This window comes from Onychomys torridus, chromosome 16 (genome assembly GCF_903995425.1).
Source record: "Onychomys torridus chromosome 16, mOncTor1.1, whole genome shotgun sequence".
Taxonomy (NCBI): domain Eukaryota; kingdom Metazoa; phylum Chordata; class Mammalia; order Rodentia; family Cricetidae; genus Onychomys; species Onychomys torridus.
This window is the reverse complement of record NC_050458.1, coordinates 14,692,124-14,715,254: the sequence shown is the minus strand read 5'-3', so window position 1 is coordinate 14,715,254 and position 23,131 is coordinate 14,692,124. Positions and strand designations below refer to the sequence as shown.

Sequence of the window (23,131 nt, the reverse complement as noted above, 5' to 3'; positions counted from 1 at the left end):
CCCAATAAATCTTTTTTTTTTTTTTTTGGTCCACAGGTGTGCAGTTCAACTTCCACACTTTTCATTTAGAAGACCATCACGATTATTTACTGATCACCGAGAATGGTAGTTTTACGCAGCCACTGGCACGCCTCACTGGTTCTGAACTTCCTTCAACAATCAACGCTGGTCTCTACGGAAACTTCAGGTCTCAGTTGCGCTTCATTTCAGATTTTTCAATATCATATGAAGGATTCAACATCACATTCTCTGGTGAGAAAATAAAGAATCAAGAACTATTGTAGTAAACCTTAAAGAATTAGGCATATAAGATTACTATTAACATGACAAACAAAAATAGAAAAATTGCAAAAAAGATGAAAAGCTTTTAAAGTAGAAAACCAGAGGCAAAATTACCTCTCAGCAAGTTTGGAATGCCTTGAGGATTGCCTATAGTCACTTATTGTAGAACATTGAAGAAAAGACAAATAAATAAATAACAAATACATAAATTCTCCAAAAAGTCTCTGAAGTTACAGTCATTTAATTTTCTTTATCTTAAATCCATGTGGTGTTCTGATGGCCAAAACCAGCTAAAATACCTATTGAATTTAAACTGAGTATTCCTATATATAAATATATATAGGAATATACGCATAACTATGCAATATTACTTTTTGTTGTTTCATGTGTCTTATAAAGTTATACTGACTGACCAAGTCAAAAAATAAACTTACTTCCATTTTTTGGAATATACAATCTATAAAAAATAAACATAAGAAGGCTTTCATACACCACAGCATCACTTACAGACAAATAATACTGTTAGTATAATTGCTAGCCTCAAGTTTCATGTGAGGTTGCAAACACTCTCATTAAAAGAAAATAGCATAATATATATTTCCAATGGAAACTATTAATTTATTTACAGTTGTAGCTGAAATGTGAAGGAGAGAAATGCATCTGTCCCTGAATCTCCCAAAGCAGTGTTACCAGTTACGGAATGGATGAAATTAAAAATAGGAAATCTTAGCTATTTATTCAAGCCACCATGCTAGGCAGTAGGCTCTCAATGGGTAGGGGTTCTTTCCTGGTGCCATGAATTCCATGTCATTGGGCTGTTTTCAATTCTAGTACAGATATCCTACAGAGATCTTAATTCCAGAGCCCAGTTGCAGTTAAGACTTCAATTCCAAGAAAAGTTATTATTAGGTCCAGGAGCATAAAAATTATCCCTACAACATGAAGATGTATTTTATAATTATGATAGCTATTTCTCTATAATGGACCAAATTATTAAGTAAATTATATGCTGACTTGAGAACATTATTACATATAATGCACACATAATGATACACATGTAATTCTGTTCTACAATAAAGTTGTTACAAGTGTTTATGCACATATACAAGTGTCAATATTGTTTTTTAAAGTATTATTTATTTATTTGGATGAGCATGCTTAGCTGCTAGAAAAATTGCAGTAATCTATAATCACTAGTAAATGAGTATAATCAATTTAAATCTAGATATTTAAAATGCACCCAAATAATTCACACAAAAAAATTCAGGTGAAAAGAAATTTCTGCTTGTTTATTTTTTACCTCAATTAGTAGTAAAGATGTATTCTGGAATTATCTTTAGGTAAACTGTTTCTTATTTAGTTTGTATATAAATTATAATTTTTAAGCAATCCTTCTTTCACGTTAAAAACTTTTTAGTCGTGCATTTTCACTATGTTTATTCTTTGCCTGGGGATGGTTTCTGTATAAATCCATCATGTAATCATTACCAATGTGGGGGTACTTCATTCTGACATAGACATTTCCATCTGAAGCTAGATGTTTTTTCAGAATATGGTTTAATTGAATGCCTGATACTAGAGACACAAGAGCCATCGCCATTTTAATTAAAGCAGTTAAGGGAATTGTATTTTTTTTCTGATAATGATTTCATTACAATGTTACTTTTGTTTGAAAATACACAACTCTCATGTCATTACTATAATTCAAAACTCTGTGAAGTGGAAAAGATTTCAAATGCTGAAGACAAGACCATCATGAGATAGATAGCTACATTTTCAGTTTATCACTCAGGTGACATTTTCCCATCCTCATTGAATTTCACACATGAAAGTGTTCTTTTAGCTATTATATATAACAGAACAAAAGAAAATGATGGGTTAGTTATGATACATAACAAAAGAAAAGAAAATGACGGGCCCCATCACATATTACTATTAGACATAATATAGCAAGACCCTAAAGACAAGAAAAGTGTATTTAAAGTGATCACTCTCAGTTCACTTTCTCTGGGTGATTTGTTTGCCTTTTACAGAATATAACCTGGAGCCTTGTGAAGACCCAGGAATTCCTCAATATGGGAGCCGAGTTGGCTTCAGCTTTGGGGTTGGTGATACTCTGACTTTCTCATGCTCACTGGGTTACCGACTGGAAGGTTCTTCCGAGATCATCTGTCTTGGCGGTGGCCGGCGAGTGTGGAGTGCACCTCTGCCAAGGTGTGTGGGTACGTGGTCAGCTGCTTTCATTTGCTTGTTTGTGGAGTCACTGTCCATGAAGTTGCATGATTACACACTATTTTTTTTTATAATATGTTGAATTTCTCCATTTATTTCACATTAGTTATTTCTATTTTCTTTTCAACTTGGCAATCGGGTGCACCCCAACTATTCAGCTGCTGCAATCAAACAACTATGCTTCTAAACTTGTTTTCAGATAATAACAAAAAAAGTGCAAATGGAACCAATATGTAGTTATTATAAGATTAAATATATTGATGATATATAGATAGATAAACAGGATGATTAAAAATCACAAAACATGAAATAATGCATGGATTCATTTCTTAAGAGTATAAAATTAACATCTAGATTGCTTAATGAGCCCTTTCTTGATGTTTATTCTAAGTATCCAAGTGTCTGATCTACAGGACTATTCTCCTTTTATTCTGATGACTAACTCACAACAATGAGATGGGAATTTGAGGATGAGAAAAATGTTTAGAGAAATAAATTGGTCCATTATCAAATGGTCCAGAACTCAGAAACCACCCTTGGACCATTTCCATAGAAGCGCACACACAGTGAAGTGTCCTTCTATTTTGATATGTATTCTGACTGATTCTTTAGCAATATTTTGAAATTCACAGACAAAAATGAAAATTACCAGAAAATGTGTTAAATAGAGAACAGAAATGAGTTTTTAAGACACCTATTGACTCACAATTAATAGAGATGGATAGTTATTCTTATTGTGAGATAAAGATTAGCATTAATTAAATATAAAAGTCCTGGAGCTAGTATAATTTTTAAAATGGATATTTTGACTAAACAAGGGACAAAACTAAGCAGAATTTTTTTCATTATTACTTAAGTCATTTCACCATTTAAAATAGAAACTTCAGAGAAGAGTAATCTCAGGCTACTGATCATTCAATAATTACCAGTGTTTATTTTTATGAAAGAAAAAGAAATATATGGACATATTTGCAAAGAAACACGTATAATTGGGCTTAATTCAACATTGTAGAACTTGAGTGTGGTGAGAGTATGCTAGAGTCCTTCATGAATCAAAATCCCATTTAATCATCACAAAGCCCAACAGTATGATATTCCTATATTTTTATTAGAACTTGAGCATTACATGTTAACTAATTACCCAATATTAAGTTTGTAAGTGCTAAGATTGAGCATGATTTGTACAAAGGTAAGTCTCCCTGTAATTCACAACCCTACCTTACAGATTCTGGGAAGTCACTGCAGAGAAGGACTCAAAGTCACACTGAGTTCATGTTTTTCTCTTAAAGTAGACTGTTACTGGCTCAGAAAAAAAATTTACATGTACATTTTAATGGCTTAGTCAACTTTTAAAATTGATTTTAATAAACTGATCCCTGAAAACCAGATATTACCAAAAAAAATAACCAAGAAATTTAAAGTTTATATTATTAAACTGTTTCTCAGAATAGATTTAGTTTATATCAAAATCTTAAATTGGAAGTATGAAAGAATTATTTAGACAAATTTAAAAAGCAAATTTTGCCATAACTCTTTAGTCAGTTTTCAGATTAAAAACAAAAAAGCTGTTGCTACATTAACACTGATTGAAAAATTACAATTGAATCCATTAACCTTAATATTTTCTATTTCATGTATGTATTTAAGTTATAAGATTGAATGATTGTAAGCTATAGAATGTTCTGTTACTATTATACTATAACTTTTGGAACTTTCTCAATGATCTGTTTCTGTTTTATAACAAATATATTCATTTTTGTATTCTGGATCCACATATTTGTCTGTATAATTCTCTTGCTTCAATGATCACCAAAGTTAGGCAGAAAACAGTTTAAATTATTTGACATTTTCATATTAACAGATGCCTTCCTTTATTTTATTTTCAGATAGATAGACACATAGATAATATAAAGAAGTGGGTCTAATTCTGTAACCTTGAGTGCTCTAAAAACTCACTTTGTAGTTCAGGTTGATTTTAAGTTTTTGTTATTCTCCCGTATTTAGGTTTCTGTGTATTGAGAGACAGGAATGAGCCATCGTACCAAACCAGATGCTGAATCAGCAAAGCTACTTTATTTGGACAATTTTTTTTCTTTCAAGTTATTTATACTTTTAACTTCCTATAATTCTCCCCCAGTCCAATTCTCTACTTGATATTTGCTTAATAAGTATTTTTATTTGTTTATTTTATTGAGAAAATTTTGTTATTCATTTTTACATACCAATCAAAGATCCCCTTCTTCCCTCCTCCCGCCCCTCCAGCCTCTCCTCCCTCAATACGTACTCCTTAGTCATTATCACTGCAAACTTCAGAGAAAGCTAGTGCCACACAAGGGGGACAAACCAAAAGCAGGCAGCATTCTAAATTTCCACTTTTGTTTCATTATTTGAAATGGAAACAGTCTTCCCAAGGCACAGCGTTAGCCATGGTGGCTATTGAGTTAGAGTAAATCATAGGGAGGAACTGAATTCCACCTAAAGTATAAAAATCAAACTGATATCTTTTGAAGTTCTTTAAATATGCAAGGTTTATTGTCAACCGATTCTGGATAGTTAGACAACTGATAAGCTGATTTTGAAAGCTTCCTTTTGAATTTTGTTTGTATAAACTTGATATTAGTTCAATATTTAACATGTAAGTTAATTTCCTTCAAGACATTTCAGAAGAATTTGTCAAAATGTATCTAAGTTAAATGAGTAATAAATAACATTACAATTTAAGCAAATTTTAACATAACCACAGCTTTTATATTTTAAAATAATTTGGCTAAAATATAATCAAACCATACTATCTTTTGCAAATACAAATAATTCTATCATCAACCAACTCTATTAAACTCCACCCTTGCTGTAAAGATTGCTCTGGCACGATTTTTCATTACTAAAGATCTATGAATGCTTCAAGATGCACCAAAGCTTATGTGAGAAGCCAGGACTGTCTGTCACACAAAAGGCTTTGAGTCTAAGCACTATGGTTGAGACACACGACTCAAGACTTTCAAACTGGAGACAGTGACATTGTTGGAAGAAGATTTTGACTGTCATTATTATTGATACATTGATACATGATTTCAGAGGACTTTTTATGACTGTTTTAATCAGTGGACAATGTCTTCACTAAGTACAGCTAACTAGTGGTGTGTGTGTGTGTGTGTGTGTGTGTGTGTGTGTGTGTGTGTGTGTTTCAAGTTCAGGGAATTTTTAAAAGCAGAAAGAAGCTTAAGGGGTCTCAAGAACAAACACCCACTAAGAGGACAAGGATTGTTCTCCCTAAGCAGTGACCTCCTTGAAAGGCATGTAGACTATGACATTCCTGCAGGGCAACTAAGCCCTGTCATAACTGGTGAGTTGGTCAAACAGTTTTTCCTTAAAAGCTCTCACTCTAAGTATGGCTAACTGGAGCCAAATTCCAAGCACATCACCTTAAGAGCTGATCCATGTGCGACACTGGTAAAATAAAATTAAGTCACAGCCCATTGTTCTTGTTTTCAGCCTTTTCTCTACTACCATATGCCCTGGTACCCCAGCACCATAATGACAGACAGAAATAAGGGGTGAACTTTATCAACTAGCGAAACAAATAAATAAATAAGGGAAAAGGGGGAAATGTCAGTCTACTTAGTGATCTATATGAAAGTGCATCTTTTAAAATACATAACTGCAAATCTGTAAACATACTTCACCTAAGATAACAATAGCAGCCAAATAATATTTCAGTTAAAGTACTTAAATTCAAATGAATTTCTTACAGAGCTAAGTACTAAAACAGCACATGACCTTTTGTAAAGAAAAGTAAATAAATAAATAAATAATAAATAGATAGATAGCTAGACAGACAGACAGATAGATAGATAGATAGATAGATAGATAGATAGATAGATAGATAGATAGATGGGATAAAAGAGAGGCTCAGTAGTTCAGAGCAATGGCTGTTCTTCCAGGGAACCTGGGTTCAATTCTCAGCACCATATGTTAGAGTACAACCATCTGTAACCTTACCATCAGGGGATTCAACAGACTCTTATGGCCACTTTGGGCACCAGTAACCATGTGGTAACTATTCATACATACAGGTAATACATTCCTACACAGAAATTAATATGAAACAAAACAAAATAAAATAATTTCTAAAAATTAAAATATATTCTTATTTTATAAATAGGAGTGGATTCCTACATTTAGTCATGTAATAGGTACATACAGCTCCTTTCTAAAATTTGTATGATGAAACACTGTCATTTGCCTTGCCATCTTTTTTTTTTTTTTCATTTACATTTATTTATTTATTTAGTGGGTTTTTTGAGACAGGGTTTCTCTGTGTATCTTTCTCTATGTATCCAGCCTTGAACTCACAGAGTTCCACCTGGTTCTGCTTCTCAACTGCTGGGATTAAAGGAGTGTCATTTAAATTTTATATATAGTGTATTCTGATTATATTCTTTCTTTCCCCAAAATCATCCTTTCAGAGCCTCCATAGTTCCCTACTCACTAAACTTCATGTTCTTTTCTTCTTTCTCCTCTATCTCTCCACTCTTAAAAATAAAGAAAAACAAAAATGAAATAAAAACCAAAACATTAAATAAGGGGAAAAAATGCCAAGTAACACCAAACCAAAGCAAAAGCACAGAGTATGGTCTTTTTCTTTGCCAATTACCCCCAATCGTGGAGCCTGAGCTGATGTGTGGTTGATAGATATACCCAGTGGATAGACAAACTTCGTTGGAAAAAATTGATTTTTCCTTTTGCCCAACAGGTGTCAATTGCAAATAGATTCTTGGTTAGGGAGTGGACTTTGTGTAAGTCTATGCTATGGTTGTGTCTGGTTTGAACTTGTGCCATCTTTTGAAAGCAGGAAAATGCATTTGACTTCTTTCAATGTCCAAATGTGCCAGAATCCAAGCCAGGCCATGCTGCAATTAAACAAGTAGCTAATGATAGAACATGTTTTGTAAAGTAGATTAGCAAGTTCAATATGAGCAATAATTTGTCTCTGCAAGAGTCAACCCATTTTAAGAAGCCCATATATTTAGAAGTCATTTTAAAGACATTAATTCACTCATGCTCATAATCCCCATTTAATACATCTACTTCTGTTTTTAATTACATGTGCCACTGATTTTTTTCTGACCTTGGACAAGTAACAACATCTTGCCTTAATCATGAGTCAAATGAGGAAAATGATCACTATATTAAAGAGACATAGTTTTCTTACTTTTCTGACTTTTTAGATGACATGGTGGCTATTGATTTCATAGTTTAAAAACAAATGTTGGTAATAGAAGAAAGCCTGTGAACAGCATTAGTGACACCACACTGTACTGTCACTCACACATCTCTGTGAACCCAAACCTACTCTAAAGTGAGTAAAATAAAGCAAAGACAGAAAGGATGAAAAAAATCTATCATTAAGCATATTATGTCTGTTCCATCTCAAAATTCAAGTTCTTCCCAAAGAAATTAATGGCATGAGATCCTCACTATTGTTTGTCGAATATGACTCATCTATGAATTCAGCCATCAATGCAAACATGTATCTAGGTAGAAAGCAAATTCAGGCATTAAATAGTTGAATTGCTTTTTGTTCTATTATTAATTAGCTGAGCAAATTTAGAAAAAAGTCTTAATTTTCCGAGTCCTTTTCTGAAAAGTATTTTGACAAAATGTACTCTACATGAAACAAATGGATCCAAGTAAATCAGTAACTCTGCTAAATAGACACAAACACTTGAGGTAAAAGATGAGGTAATAAGATTGGCACTTATTTAAAGCATAATCTAATTGCTTGTGGTTGACAAAGGGTCACATTAAAGACTTTATGGACTGATAGAGGCTTCCTTCAGGTAACACTGCCTCGGGGATTTCTTAACTTTCTATTGTTGTTTTGGAACAGAGTCTCCCTCTATAACCCAGTCTAAATTAAAAGTCCTCTAATGGTGGGTGCATTGATTTCATAATATAAAAATCTATGGTATTCATTTATATGTGTTCACTGTCTTATCATTTATTTAAAGAGTTTCTTATTTACAACATGATAAAAAAAAATAAAGGGCACCATGATTATTTTGTAACATGGTTATCAATAATGAGCAAAAGACTGTGACAGCAGCCTGATTTTATGCTTCTTAAATTGTTGTAGATTTCTATATTACTTTTGATTAATATACCATTCTGAAATCAGAATAAGAGTACTATTTTCTTTTATTACTAACATTCATCTTTATTAAAAAAATCAGTGGAAGCCATAGCATATGCTAGAATCCATTAGCAAGTAAATCCTCTCTGTAAGCTAGGAGAAACTAAAGACACGAGGCTTCACAGCCACGTGGCTTCAGGAGAAACTGTTGAACTTTGATATTGGATTGGAATAGAGGTAATTAACAATATCTAAATGAAAGAGTGTAGTGGTATCCTGAAAAAAAAAAAAAAAAAGATTGGATGTGACTATGAGACCAATTTACTAACACCTGTACCAGAATTTTAAAAAATCAGTCAACCTAAAACCCCCTTCAATTTAGAACTTACTCTAAGAAATTCTAAAGAAAAGGAAAGGATAATGTGATAATTTCATATTTATTTCTATCCTGGAATTTGTTTATTAAAGTACCATATAATTAATTACAAAGAACATAGATTTATCACAACTCTGAGTATTTAAAATTATTTGCCTCTGGACTAGAGAGTTGCTCAGTCAATAAAGGCTAGGCTCACACCCAAATTGTTTTCCTCTTTCTTTCTAAATGTTTCTCTCTGTCTCTTTCTCTCTCTCCTTTTGTGTGTGTGTGTGTGTGTGTGTGTGTGTGTGTGTGTGTGTGTGTGTGTATGAAAGAGAGAATTACAAAAGAGAACAGTTCTCAGATAACCTAATTCTCAATCATTTCCAAATCTCTCTACATATCCAGACCTTTCTTCAGAGGAGTCTGCCTTTCCAGCTTTACACTGGTCCTCTCCATATGGACATCCTCCCACAGGCACACTGATTTCACAGTGCCGAAACAGAATGTGTTATCTCTTCAGCCAAATCAACTCAGCGTGCTATGCTCTGTACTGCAATTACAGCATCCTTCTCATCCAGTCACCCAAGCTAGAAATCATGTCACCTTTCTCTCCTCTCTCCTTTTATTTTTCTCTTTATTATGAGTCATCTGTGAGCCTCACCATATAAAACTGCTGTTCAAATTCATCATTTTTGTTCTCATCAACATTTATCTATTCCATTTTTTTTAGTCCTCACAATGACTATCAAAACAGTATGACATACTGTATGCTAAGTATTGTGCAAAATATATATTATATACAATTACTTTAGTCCTTCATATATTCATGTTCCATATAATATAGGAGAGTATTATCTTCCTATCTTATAGAGCAAGGTAATTTCTTAACTTGTTGAATTCTTCAAACATCATTTGGTGATGCTGTCTCACATTATATTTTTACTAATAAATAACAACACAAATCTAGAAGCTTCATGCAACACAGTTTATCTCCTGGTGGTTTTAGTAGGTTGCAAGCCTGTTTCTTTCATTAGTTGTTTGTTTTGTTCTGTATTTTTAAGTGAACTCAAAGGTTTTATGGTCTCAGAAAATGCAATCAAGAGGTTGTGTAGGAATATGCTCTCACCTAGGTTCAGCACCCTCATCCAAACTCCTACAAATGTTTGGAAATAATCATGTGTGAATAGTTCTGGAAACTAAGAGTCTCAGTTCTTTGATTAAGTTCACTTACATGTTCTTACCATTTGGACTTCCTAGTAAAGGTATTTGCTTCATTAGTCCAGCAAGAGATTCTTTCTAGTGACTCTTCTAGAAGAAATGAAGTTCTGTAGTAGGCCACTACATGATCACGGAAAGTAGCAAGGAGCAACTCACAAGTGCCTATTGCTTTCAAAGGGAGGTGCTATACTAAAACATGAATATCATGAAATTAGTGACTTACATTCTGTTCAACCTGCCAGTCATCTTTAGAAAATCCAAAAGATTTCTCTACTCTCTGATTAAACACAATGTGACTTAGCATTGCCGACTAGATAAATTTAAAACTCTCAAGCCCTTTAATAGTTGATATCAGTGTTTTCTATTACCATTCTTCTATTTGCTTTTGTGCATACTGGAATAGAACCACATGCGGTACCATGTCATTCCCAAATCTAGCACCCTGTAGCCATACGTTTCTCAGTTCCCTCCCGGCCCCCTGTGGTCCAGACAAATCTCTCTCACCCACCATCCCACAGCTGCTCAGACCCAAGTAAACACACAGAAGCTTATATTATTTACAAACTGTAGGGCCTGTGGGAGGCTTCTCGCTAGCTATCTCTTATAACTTAACCCATTTCTATTTATCTATAAGTTGCCATGTGACTGAAACTTACTGGTACTTTCACATCTTGCTTCTCCTGGTAGTGCTGGTGTCTCCCTCGACTTTGCCTTTCTCTTTTCTGTCTCTCTCCTGGGATTTCCTGTCTGTCTCTAAGCTGCCTTGCCTAGGCTAAAGCAGTTTATTTATTAACCAAGGCAACAACAGGGGCCAGGTGGGACCAGAGAAAACTTTTGACTATACCACCCACTCTCTAGATCACAGTGTTAAAACTCTTTAGTGTCTGGTCTACTCAAAAGCTCAGCTATCATGGTGTCATAAGCAAATAAACAATCACATTATTTAACCTGAATAATATCTGCCTAAAAGTCACAATTAAAAAACACTGACAGGATTGTTCACTTGCGGCAACATTCTGAATTATAGTCAGTTGTTTCTTAAATGCCTTCACGTAACAGTTCACAATGACAGTATATCTATCTTATCTACTTTATTATTTTAATAGCATGAACAGGACTCTGGTCTTCCTTTTTCCGAAAACTGTTGGAAAGAGACATAACAGCCAATGATACAAATTTGATGATGTCACTCTCCTGCCTTACATTTTCCCTTTATTTGTTCATATCCCCTAGGATGAATTCCGAAAGTTCCTCTCATCCTTCACCCTCACCTTCTAATTTAGGCAAACTCTCTCTAAACTCATTCTCTTTGCCCAAGCTGATAAGCTCTATTTGACCTCCCTGGAGTGCAGTTAGATGTCCATGCAGTTCTCCAGAGCATTACTGTATTTCCCTTTTTCTAGATCTCATCATTTTCTATTGAATTGCTCCTTTATCTACAGTGTTTAGCATATAGAAAGCTTTCAGTAAATTTCTTGAGTTGATAAAGACATTTGAATGTATAACACAGATAAACTCTCTTTTTTTCATAGTTTCAACTTCCTAGTTTTCATTTATACACACATGAAGCTGTATTCCCAAGGAAAATAGAGCGACTATGGCCTAATACTCAGGAATAGAAATTCCACGGGCCCTCAAGCCTTCTTACTTCTCCTTAGCATAAAATGCACTTCTGTTCAAGTATTAACCCACAACCCCACTCTAATAATAAACCAAAGAAGGAAGAAGCCATGAAAGCAGCTGAAAAGAGAGCTTTAAATACATTATCATAATAATAATGGAAACAATGATAAATGTATAAAAGCAGAATATGGTAAACAGATGAATCTTATATCTAGATGTGGAGAACTATGTCCCCAATAATGAGCAAATACCAACCAGAAACAATGATAAATTTTATAAATTAATTAAAATAAATTTTACCCAAGGGAAACTTGAGAGCCAGAAAAGCAGGAGGAGATAGGAAACAGTTCTGGTTGGCAGAGTTTCACTAATAGCAATGCTCTTAAACACTTCTTCTTCCTTTGGAATTTGGACACAGGTAAATTTGTAGTAAGCCATTTAAATCCTAACCAGTCCATTCGGAGATAATCCTCTGAAGAGAGTTATTTTAATGCATGTGCTGTGTAAATATAGCTTGTTTTTCTTGGTAGCAGTGAGTGTCTGGAAGGTCCTGGCCTTATGGTACTTACCTTTCTGCCCCCCCCCCCATGTGTCACTTTGGACTCTGGCATTATCACAGATGCTCATCCTGAACACAATGCTCTGTGAGGTTACTTCAGCACGTGATGCTCATGAACTGAGTTAATTAGTGTGGGCCCTGACATGCATGATTATTCACAAGAAAGTGCTCACTGATGTGTTCATCTGGGTTCAGAGAGCCCCAGATTTGTATGGATATTTTTTGTTTGTTTTTAACTTGATAAAAACTTGAAATAGCAGTTTAAAAAAATCTCATATTCTACAGATGTCCACTAAATTATACATCTTGCTAAAAGTTAGGGGAAAAAATTCTGTCAAGAGGAAGGTAAGCCAAAAATGAGTTAGCTTTAGATGATACACACAAGGAACTGGCCTTTTTAGGGAAGCTTGAGTTACCAAAATGAGGTGAAGACTAGCATCAATATGTGGGTATTACATCAAGGTTCTGTCCGTGAACAACTCCAGTGGTGGGAGTGTGACACCCCAAACAATCATAAAGTTCCTGCTGTACTTACTACCCCTTTCCATAAACTCTGGACCTCACTCTGGTGTCTGAACATGCCAAAGTTAAAAAATATCTGTATCATAATTTTCCCCCAGGTATGTGTCCAAAAATAACCTAAACAATTGGAAAATTTCAAAAATCTGTCTGAAGAGTGCAATTATGAGAGAAATGATATTGTAATATTACCCTGTATAGTGTATTCTCGATCTCCCTTGTCATCACACAGTTCACCTCTGTGTTCCAGCTTTGATACTTCCACCTCATTAGCAGGGTCCTTGCTAGTCTCTAGTAGGTATCAATACCAAATCAATTTTAACCTATAGTAATAAAAAAGCTAATATTTGTATTTGTTTCAAAAATGTTTCCTATTCTCTTATAAAGTATAAATAAGTGTACTGACAGACTAATAGTTCTTCCCTAGGAGAATATACCAATACTAGTTTAATTCAAATTATTTCTGATTCAGAGCAAAAATATGTTGTATAGAAATAGGAGTTATAAAAAAATAAAGGGGCTTGAGGGATGAATGTGGTTAGAGAAGGTATTACTCATAAAGGAGATGAGTTTAGTTTCCAGCACTCATGTCAGCTTGCTCACAGATACCTCTGTCTTTAGCTTCAAGTCCTATTTTGACTCTGCAGGCCACCATACTTGTAGATGCACATTCACACAAACATACACATAATTAAAAATAAAATTAAAAAATTAAAGTATTAATTGGGTCTGTTAGTCCTCATTTATTCTGAAGCTGCATGTTGCATACCCCGTAGACATATGAAACTCAGGAAAGTCTTATGATTTGGCAGTGTAGACAATTGGAAAAGATAATTAAATGTTACTGTTGCTTGTAACTGAATTAGATTTTTGAAGCCATGTCTCAGGAGAGGTAGGATCTAATTGAACTTACAATAGCCTGACAACACCTAAAATCCTTTTGAAATTAGAAAGAAAGGTCATTGTCATGTTAGGTGAATGTACTTTAAAATTACTTCTAATTCCATTTTTTTGATGAAGTATATATGTCTATTTATTTTGTGTATATGTGAATATCATCTCACTGTTCTCTTTCAAACATTTTAAAAATTAAAATAATGACAAAATATGTGTGTCATTAACGTGGAGGCTGACACCTATGAATGGTTTGTATATCATCTGATAATATACTAGGTGAGATTTTTTTCAAACGAACTTAGAATTTTAAAACACAGAGATGAACATTGATACAAACTAGCATTATCAATTAGTAGCTGTGCATTGTTATTTATAGACAACCAGCCCACAGTTTAGGGTAATGGTAAGGGTAGGTTTAAGTTGATGGTAGGAGGACATGGCATGACCATTTTGCCTAGTAAATGTAGTTAGTCCATAAGCAAAGGTGGAAAAAACTATGACATTCTTTTTTTGCTCCTTATATCTGATTTTTAGCTATTTTCTTTTCTTTTTTTTTTTCAGCTAAAGCTTATTCTTTCCAAGTCCAGTTCCAGTGCAGGATAAAGCAGTGGAAGACATTATGCTCTGTGATTTACATAGACCATTGCCACGAAAATAATATAATGTCTTAAGATGAGAATTATAATTTAAAACTGAAATCGAAGAGGGGCAGAGAAGTTCAGGAATAAGATAGCATGCCTATTTAAATAAGTAATCAGAATCATAATCATAAAAATTTCCAAAGCAAATTGTTAAAACACAGGAAATAATGGACCAAATGCTTAGAAACAGTCTTCAAAATTCACATATTGAGCTATAAGCAGGTGTTTAAAATGAAGATCATTCACCCCAACAAAACTTAAGTTTCTGGCTGCAAGCTACTCTTCTGCATCTTTGTCTTGTGTCTATGTGCTGTCTTTGCATCCAAGCTCAAACACAGACACCCAAACATGTGGGTAACGTTTATTTTTCTTTCGATGCTTTAATCAGTCTAAAAAAATAGTGTGTTTCAAACATCAGTAGTTGTTATCCCGTGTGTTTTTTCTAAGCCTTTCTGAATTTGTGGTACTTGAAGATTTGTTTTGTTTGGTACATACAGAATTTTTCAAGTTTTAAAGTTTTCCTCTTTCTAACATATCAAAATAAATGTCAATTTTAGTATTTTTAATCATATCTAAAGTAGATGCTACTCTTTTTTTCCTTTTAAATTCTGGAAAACATGTAAGTTTTTTTTCTCTCTCCTTGTTCCTTTTCTGTTAATATAAAACAATTTGCCACTTGCTCAATCAAGTTCTAATTTTTCTAAAGAATAAGAAGCAAAGGGTAATTCTAACCCTAGTTAAAATATATTGTAAAGATTGCTGAAATTTAAACACTAATTTGAAATAAAATTTCTTTGTATAATGTGTACAATTTGAATGAAAGATTACGTAAATGTCATCCACGTGTGGGAGTAAACTCATCGTGAGCAAATAAGCATATTAAAATTGAAATAAACAGGATCTGGGGAGCTAACTCCATGAGTACACTGCTTGCTGGCAGGTAGGAGTGCCTGCCTAGGAGTGGTTGTGAGCACACCAGTAACACCAGCAGCTTAGAGGATGGAAGTGTGCAGTTCTCTTGGGTTTGCTATCCAAGTGTGTAATTCTAGCTGGATTGGGAGTCCAAGATTTAATGGGACATTCCATCTCAAAAAATAAGATAGAGAATTAGCCTCTAAACCAACTTCTTTTCTCCCCTTTAAAACTAAGTAATGTTCCCTGTTCCCACAAGGTAATGTGTCTTTTAAAGGGTCACACTATTTGACACTGTATAATTTTTTGCAATTCAGACAACAAGCTTGAAATAAAGACTATGGATGAAGTATTTAGAGGATGGAGAGATCTAGTATTCACACATGGAGTGTGACACTTTACTTCTGTGGGCAGTTTTCCAATGGGGAGTGTAAATATCCATATGTGTCTAATAAAATTACTGCAGTGAGTACAGATGAGGGACTCTTATGTGATAAATGTATTTACTGGTGTTGTACTGTGTACATGAGGAGCAACTTAACAATGATATTTCAGTTTTCACAATTATCATTTCTGATAGACTACTAAAGTCAGAAAATACATTGGACATTATCCCTGTCAGTTCAAAGCCACACAAGAAACAGCCAGGCATGGTGACACACGCTTTTAATCCCAGGAAGTGATGGCAGGAAGCAGAAAGGTATATAAGGCGTGAGGACCAGAAACTAGAGTCTGGTTAAGCTTTTAGGATTTGAGTAGTAGTTCAGCCAAGATTCATTCAGATGAGGACCCAGAGGCTTCCAGTCCGAGGAAACAGGATCAGCTGAGAAGTTGGCGAGGTGAGGTTAGCTGTGGCTGGTTCTGTCTCTCTGATCTTTCAGCATTCACCCCAATACCTGGCTCCAGGTTTGTTTTTATTAATAAGACCTTTTAAGATTCATGCTACACACTATCTTTTTCTTTGTTTTATCAAATTCACCTTTTCTACAATGACAATCTTATTTCATAGACCTTTCTGCTTTCTGAAGAAGCTGGGTTTAGTCTCATCAGAGTCAATTTATTAACAAACAGCAACTCTCTACTGGCATCCAGTAGTCTGGAGCAAGAGAGGAGACTAGTTTCTCACCTTTCATGTGTCACTTTGAAGTTGTGGCTGATTAGATAGACGTTATCTCCTGGATTTCCCATGTATGCAATGGCATATAATGACAATCTTTTACCCTTCATAATTTGGTACTATGGTCAAGCACTGGTAAGTGTTTTACATGTATCAAGCCATACATTCTCTCAGCAATGTGATGTAGACAGCAGGTTATTCTCATGAATATTGATGAAACTAGACAAAAAGATAATTATCTTGAGCCTCTGTATGAGAAAAGTCATACAGAACTTATTGTGTGTGTTTTACGTCATTACAGATGCCCTACTGAACAGGAATGAACTTAAATTCATTACTTTGCATATAAACCAAATTATAACACCACTCTGCTTTCAAGATAGCTAACTGAACACAAAACTTACAGCAGTGCCTGGTGTAACCAGGACTAGACAAAATGAAAAAAATGAAGGGTTTAATAGGGATGATGGAGAATCTTGTAAGTTATGTTAGGTAATAGGAATCTACTAACTTGTTTGAAGTAAAGGAACACATCTTACAGCATCTTTTGTGAATTTACTTGAATAGGCAATGAACTTGTGTTCCCCTAGCTTCTGTTTGCTTTATTGAATCTAGTGAACTGTCTCTTCTAATACTGCAAATATAAACTCAGGAACAAGAGAAAAGACACTGGAGAGAATTTGACCACATTTTAAAACCTGAGCAGTAGCTGTGCTGGAAATCTGTAGACTGTTTGATGATAAACCTTTAACTCTTTAATGTGTGTGCAGAAAGGCCTATTTCTAGTAAGATCTCTTTTTCTGAGATCTACTGTTATATCTTTAACTCATAGTGAGATATTTGGCTTAATTGAATTCACAGAGCTTTGACCTTCTCCTGTGCCTGCTTTTCTGTTCTTTTTTCATGTTCTTATTCCATTGCCAAACCTCAAATCTATCTCAGTACCAGTCTTTCCAAGGATATATCATGAAAAAGAGTAAGTGGGAATCTAGATCACTTTATTAGCATGGGCATCAGATCCAGTCTATGTCCACTAGAGCAAGCTTCCTAATGCTGCTACGCTTTAATATGGTTCCTCAAGTTGTGGTAACACATAACTAAATAGTTATTTCATTGCTACTTCCTAACTGTAATTTTGCTATGTTATGAATCCATAATGTAAGTATCTAATGAGCAGGAAATACAACTACTGGTCTATAATTTTTGAGAGAGGTCGTATTCTAAGAAGAATGAATATTTTCTAAGAAGAACAGACACCATGGATTAGCTAAGAACGAGTGTGAGCATAGAAGAAGCCAGGATCTGGGGTATAAAAAGACCAACAAAGGGGAAAGAACCCTGCAATGTCCGAAAAAGAAGAGGAATGAGAAGCTAAGAGATTCCTAGCACCTAAGGCAGAGTTTTCGGGGAGGAGGAGAATTCCTACCACAGGGACTGCCAGGACTGAAGCAAGATGAAGAATGTATTATGCTGAGATGAAGGCTGTTGAAGTCCAATGCAGTTTTAGTATCAGAGTGACAGCTTGAGAATAGGAGATTTCAGTGAATTGATACAACTCTTGAAGATGGTCCTACTAAATTTTCTACTACTACAGTAGCATACCTGAGACTGCATAATTATAAGAATTGTTTGTTAGGGTTCTTGGTGCTTAGTAGTCAAAGATCAAGAGATAGAAGGACAAAATAGCCTGAGAGAAGGATAATAATAATAATAAACACACTGTGATGAATTGTATGAATGTCAACTTGAGAGGATTTAGAGTCACCTAAGATATCATGCCTCTGGGTATGTCTATAAACATATTTCCAAAGAGGATTCATTTAGGAAAAAAGATACTACAATTTGGCCTATGTACCCATACTTAGAAAAAGGCAGAAAAGAGAGTGGGAAAGTCTAATAATGATCACTGCCATCCATCTCTCTCTATGTCCTGACTCCAAATGCACGATGAGATGAGTGATAAAGAAGATGTCAGATATTTAGGAAGAGAAATTAATATGAAGTAACGAGAACAAATGATTCAAAGTGAATGGATTAAGATATATTGAGGGTTGGGGATTTAGCTCAGTAGTAGAGTGTTTGCCTAGCAATCACAAGGCCCTGGGTTTGGTCCTCAGCTCCAGAAAATAAAAATTAAAAATTAAAAAAAAGAAATATTGAAAACATGAAAAAATGGGAATGGTACTAAATTTTAAAAGAGTAATAATATACCAAAATTGTCAAGTCATGCCAACCAGTAGAAGTATTAATAGGCACGGCAACAGAAGTATTGTCTTATATCCTCTGAGCCTAGAATGAGGGAAGGAATTTAGTTTTGTAACAATAATGAGTCGTAACCAGTCCTACTACCACCAAATCCAACAAGAATCAGAATGTAGGTACGATAACAGCTACTATGTAAGAAAAAGAAAGAAAACCAATGCAATTAATGATGCCAAGCATATAATATCCAATCAAGCATGGGCTAAGATTGTACCTGAATATTATCTCTAAAGTGATGCTAGATAAACTCTTCCATATTCCTCCAGTGTATAGTTTTCAAATCTGAGATCCAGGGAGGGTAAGTAAAATATCATAAAAGGTAAACTCAGAAACTACATTCCCAATTTGAATCCAGGGTTCATAAATCACTTTTTATATAAAGAGTATCCAACCTACCAGCAGTGCAACTTGTAGACTTACATGGACTATACCCTGCTCCAGCAGATTGATCATAAATTTTAACTGTTGCTATGTCTTGTCACATATGCAGACATAATGAGAGTGCTCACAATTAATACTCATGTCAAGAATTCTGATAAAGCCTTTAGCCAAGAACTTCAGCAAATCCCTATGTTCTAGCCTGAATCCTCATCATTCTGGCCCCTGGTCTTTGTTGCCAACCTATAGCCTCTTTACAACTATTCCACTATGGTCTAGACTACAAAAGTTAATTTTGGGAGTGCAGCAAGATTTGTGTTACTGAATACTAAATAGTTTTAGAAAGCTATTTAAGTTAAATACTACAAAATTATGAGTTTGAAGTTAACCACAGGATATTGAAAAACAATAAGTCTTTGAAACATAAACGCTATTGGTAAGTCTTTTTTCTTGTTTCTTTTTCTCAAAAATAGATTATTTTCTCACATAGTATATCCTGATTACTGTTTTCTCTCCCTCTGCACTTCCCAGTACCTCCCCACATATCCTCCTCTCTGAATCTACTCCACTTTTGACTCTCATTAGAAAAGAACAGGCTTCTAAGAGAAAACAATCAATCATGACAAAATACAATATACTAGGAAGAAGCCAAAAACTATTGTATTGAAGTTGGACATGGCAACCCAACATGAGAAAGAGTCCCAAGAGCTGGCGAAACAATCAGAGTCTGACTTGTTCATACACTCAGGAGTCCCATAAAACTACTAAGCTGGAAGCTACAATATATTCCAAGAACCTGGTACAGACTCTTGTAGATGCTGGACTTGCTGCTTCAGTCTCTGAGTTCTGGTGTCCTCTGTCACTTCTGGCTCTTACACTCTTTCTACCTCCTCTTACCCAGGGTTCCCTGAGCTCCAATGAGAGGGATTTGATGTAGACATCCCATTTAGAGCTGTGTGTTCCAAGAACATTCTCTCTCTGCATGATGTCTAGCTTTGGGTCTCTGCATCTTTTCCATTAGACTGCAGGAGGAAGTTTCTTTGATGATTACTGAATAAGGCACTGATCTATGCTTATAGAAAAATATCATTAGAAGTCATTTTATTGTTACTTTTTAAAATTTATTGTTTTAGACCAGTAGTGTTTGGTATTACCCTAGGTCTCGGGGTTATGGTCATCCAAGTCTCTGGTTCTTGGTCATCCAAGCAGTGCTGGGTATGGATTCATCTCTTGGAATGGGCCTTAAGTCAAATGAGACATTGGTGGCTACTTCTACAAGTTCGTGACCACCATTGCCCTAACATATCTCACAGGCAGGACAGATTTTAGTCACAGGGTTTGTTGTTGGCTTGGTCATTATGTTTCTCTTTTGGTAGCCTACCAAATACCTCCCTACATCAAAGACACTAAAACATAGTGGTGAGGACTCCATGTAGGCAAAACCTGGACTTCTCCATGTTCAAGGAGTTGTGTGTGTATTGTCTTTGGTAATTGTCTGTCAGTTTGTGGAGAGCAACTCTTTCTCTAAGCAACCATCTGGGTTGTTTGGCAATTTCCATGAGACCCTTTGGCTAACAACTCAATTGAATGCAACCCATTCTTACTACTCTTTTGAGTGACAAGAGATAGCCACTTGGGACATCATCTCCCCCATAATTAGGAGACCTTGTTTGGATCACCTTCATATAGTTTAGCGAGTTTCTACTGCATTGGCTTGCTATACTGTCTCTCAAATGCCCCTCAATGCCGGAAGTAAGACTCTCCTTGCATTCCCTCCCTGAATCTCATCTTGTTTCCTTTTCCCCAGCTGATATTCCCATTCACATCTCCACCTGCCCCCAGTCTACCCATAAAATCTATTCTTTTTTTCCCTCCTAGGGAGATCAATGTGTTCCCCTTAGTCCCTTCCATATACATAATCTCCCTGGATCTACAGATTGTAGGTTGGTTGTCAAGTATTTAATGGCTAACCTCCAGATATAAATGAATACATATGATATTTATCCTTTTGGGCCTGAGACTCCTTACTCAGGATGGTTTTTTTCTAGTTCCATTCATTTGTTTGTAAACTTCATAATGTCATATTTTCAAACAGCTGAGTAACAATCCATTGTATAAACTACATTTTCTTTATCCATTCTTCTGTTATGGAATATCTAGTTTGTTTCAAGTTTTTGGCTATTATGAATAAAGCATCAAAGAATATGATTAAGCAAGTGTGCTTTGTGGTATGATGAATTATTCTTTGAGTATATGCCCATGATTGGTATAGCTGGATCTTAAGGTAGACTGATTCCTAACATTCTGAGAAACCGCTATATTGATTTCCATAGTGGCTATACAAGTTTGCACTACCAATAGCAATGGAGAAGTGTTCCCTTTATTCCACTGCCTCACCAGCATGAGCTGTCACTTGTGCAATTGGTCTTAGCAGTTCTCACAGTGTTAGGTAGAATCTCAAAATTGTTTTGAGTTGCCTTTTCTTGATAGCTAAGGATGTTGAACATTACTTTAAGTGTTTCTTAATCATCTGAATTTCCTCTATTGATAGTTTTCTAGTTAGATCCATACTTCAGTATTTTATTGGATTATTTGGCCAGTTTTTTAAATCTAGCTTCTTGATTTCTTTATTGAGTTTTATATTAGCCATCTATGAGATATGAAGTTGGTGAAAATCTTTTCCTATTCTGTAGGCTGCCCCTTGGTCAGAAAGATTGTTCTTTTGCCCTATAGAAGCTTTTTAGTTTCATGAGGTCCCATTTATTAGTTGATGATCTTAGTGTCTGTGCTATCTGTGTTCTGTTCAGGCAGTTTCCTCTGGTGCCAATGAGTTCAAGGCCATTCCCCACTTGATCCTCTATCAGGATTAGTGTATTCGGTTTTATGTTGAGGTCTTTGATCCATATGGAGTTGAGATTTGTGCAGAATAGTATGAATTTCTTTTCTTTCTTTTTTTTTTTACATGCAGACATCCAGCATCATTTGTTAAAGATTTTTTCAGTCATATTTCTGGCTTCTTTATTAAAAATCAGGTGTCAATGGGGCATGGCTTTATGTCTAGTTCTTCAATTCCATTCCATTGATCTATGTGTCTATTTTTACTCAACCATGCAGTTTGTAATTACTATAGCTCTGTAGTACAACTTGAAATCAGGACTAATGAGACCTCCAGAAGTTCTTTTTTGTTGTTCAGGATTGTTTTATCTATCCTGAGATTTTGTTTTTCCATATGAAGTTGAGAATTGCCCTTTCAAGGTCAGTTTGGTATTAAGTTAGGGCTTTAATCGAGATTGCATTGAATCTGTAGATTACTTTTGGTAGGATGGCCATTTTTATATGATAATCCTACCAACCCATGAACATGGGATATCTTTCCATCCTTTGATATCGTATTCTATGGTTTTGTTAAAAATATTTTCTAGGTCTTTTGAGCTAGGCTTCTTCTTCTTCTATTCCTATTATCCTTGGGTTTGATTTTTTCATGTTGTTCCAAATTTCCTGGATGTTTTGTGTCAGGAATGTTTTAGATTTAACATTATCTTTGACCGATGTACCCGTTTCTTCTTTCATATCTTTAGTGTCTGAGATTCTCCTGTCTTGTCTTCTGCTGGTGAAGTTTGCCTCTGCAGTTCCTCTTCGAATTCCTGCATTTTTTATTTCCAGAAGTCCTTCAGTTGAGTTTGTTGTTGTCCTTTGTTTTCTTTTGTTTTCATTGATTCTATTTCCCATCTCAGGTCTTGGGCAGTTTTACCCATTTCCTCCCCCTGCTAGTTTGGGTTTTTCTGGATTTCTTTGAAGGATTTGTTCATTTCCTCTTCGAAGCACTCTATCCTAGTCATAAAGGCTGTTCTTGTGCATCATCTTGTGTTGGAATATTCAGCGTCTGCTGTGGAAGGATAGCTGGGCTCTAGTGGAGTCAGTTTGCCTGGTTGTTATTGATTGTGTTTTTCCGAAGGCATCTAGACATCAGAGATTAGGAGGATCATAGGAATAGGTG

General features: G+C 35.1%; 1 protein-coding gene across 3 annotated transcripts in view; it reads left to right on the top strand.

Annotated features, from left to right (window-relative positions):
* Positions 1-23,131, top strand: part of Csmd3 (CUB and Sushi multiple domains 3) — a 1,137,155-nt gene that overhangs the window by 752,630 nt on the left and 361,394 nt on the right. For all 3 annotated transcript variants that reach the window (XM_036207646.1, XM_036207645.1, XM_036207647.1), the window contains 2 exons: positions 37-252; positions 2,316-2,504. In XM_036207646.1, coding sequence (XP_036063539.1) covers positions 37-252; positions 2,316-2,504 — 405 coding nt within the window. The remainder of the gene's footprint in view (positions 1-36; positions 253-2,315; positions 2,505-23,131) is intronic.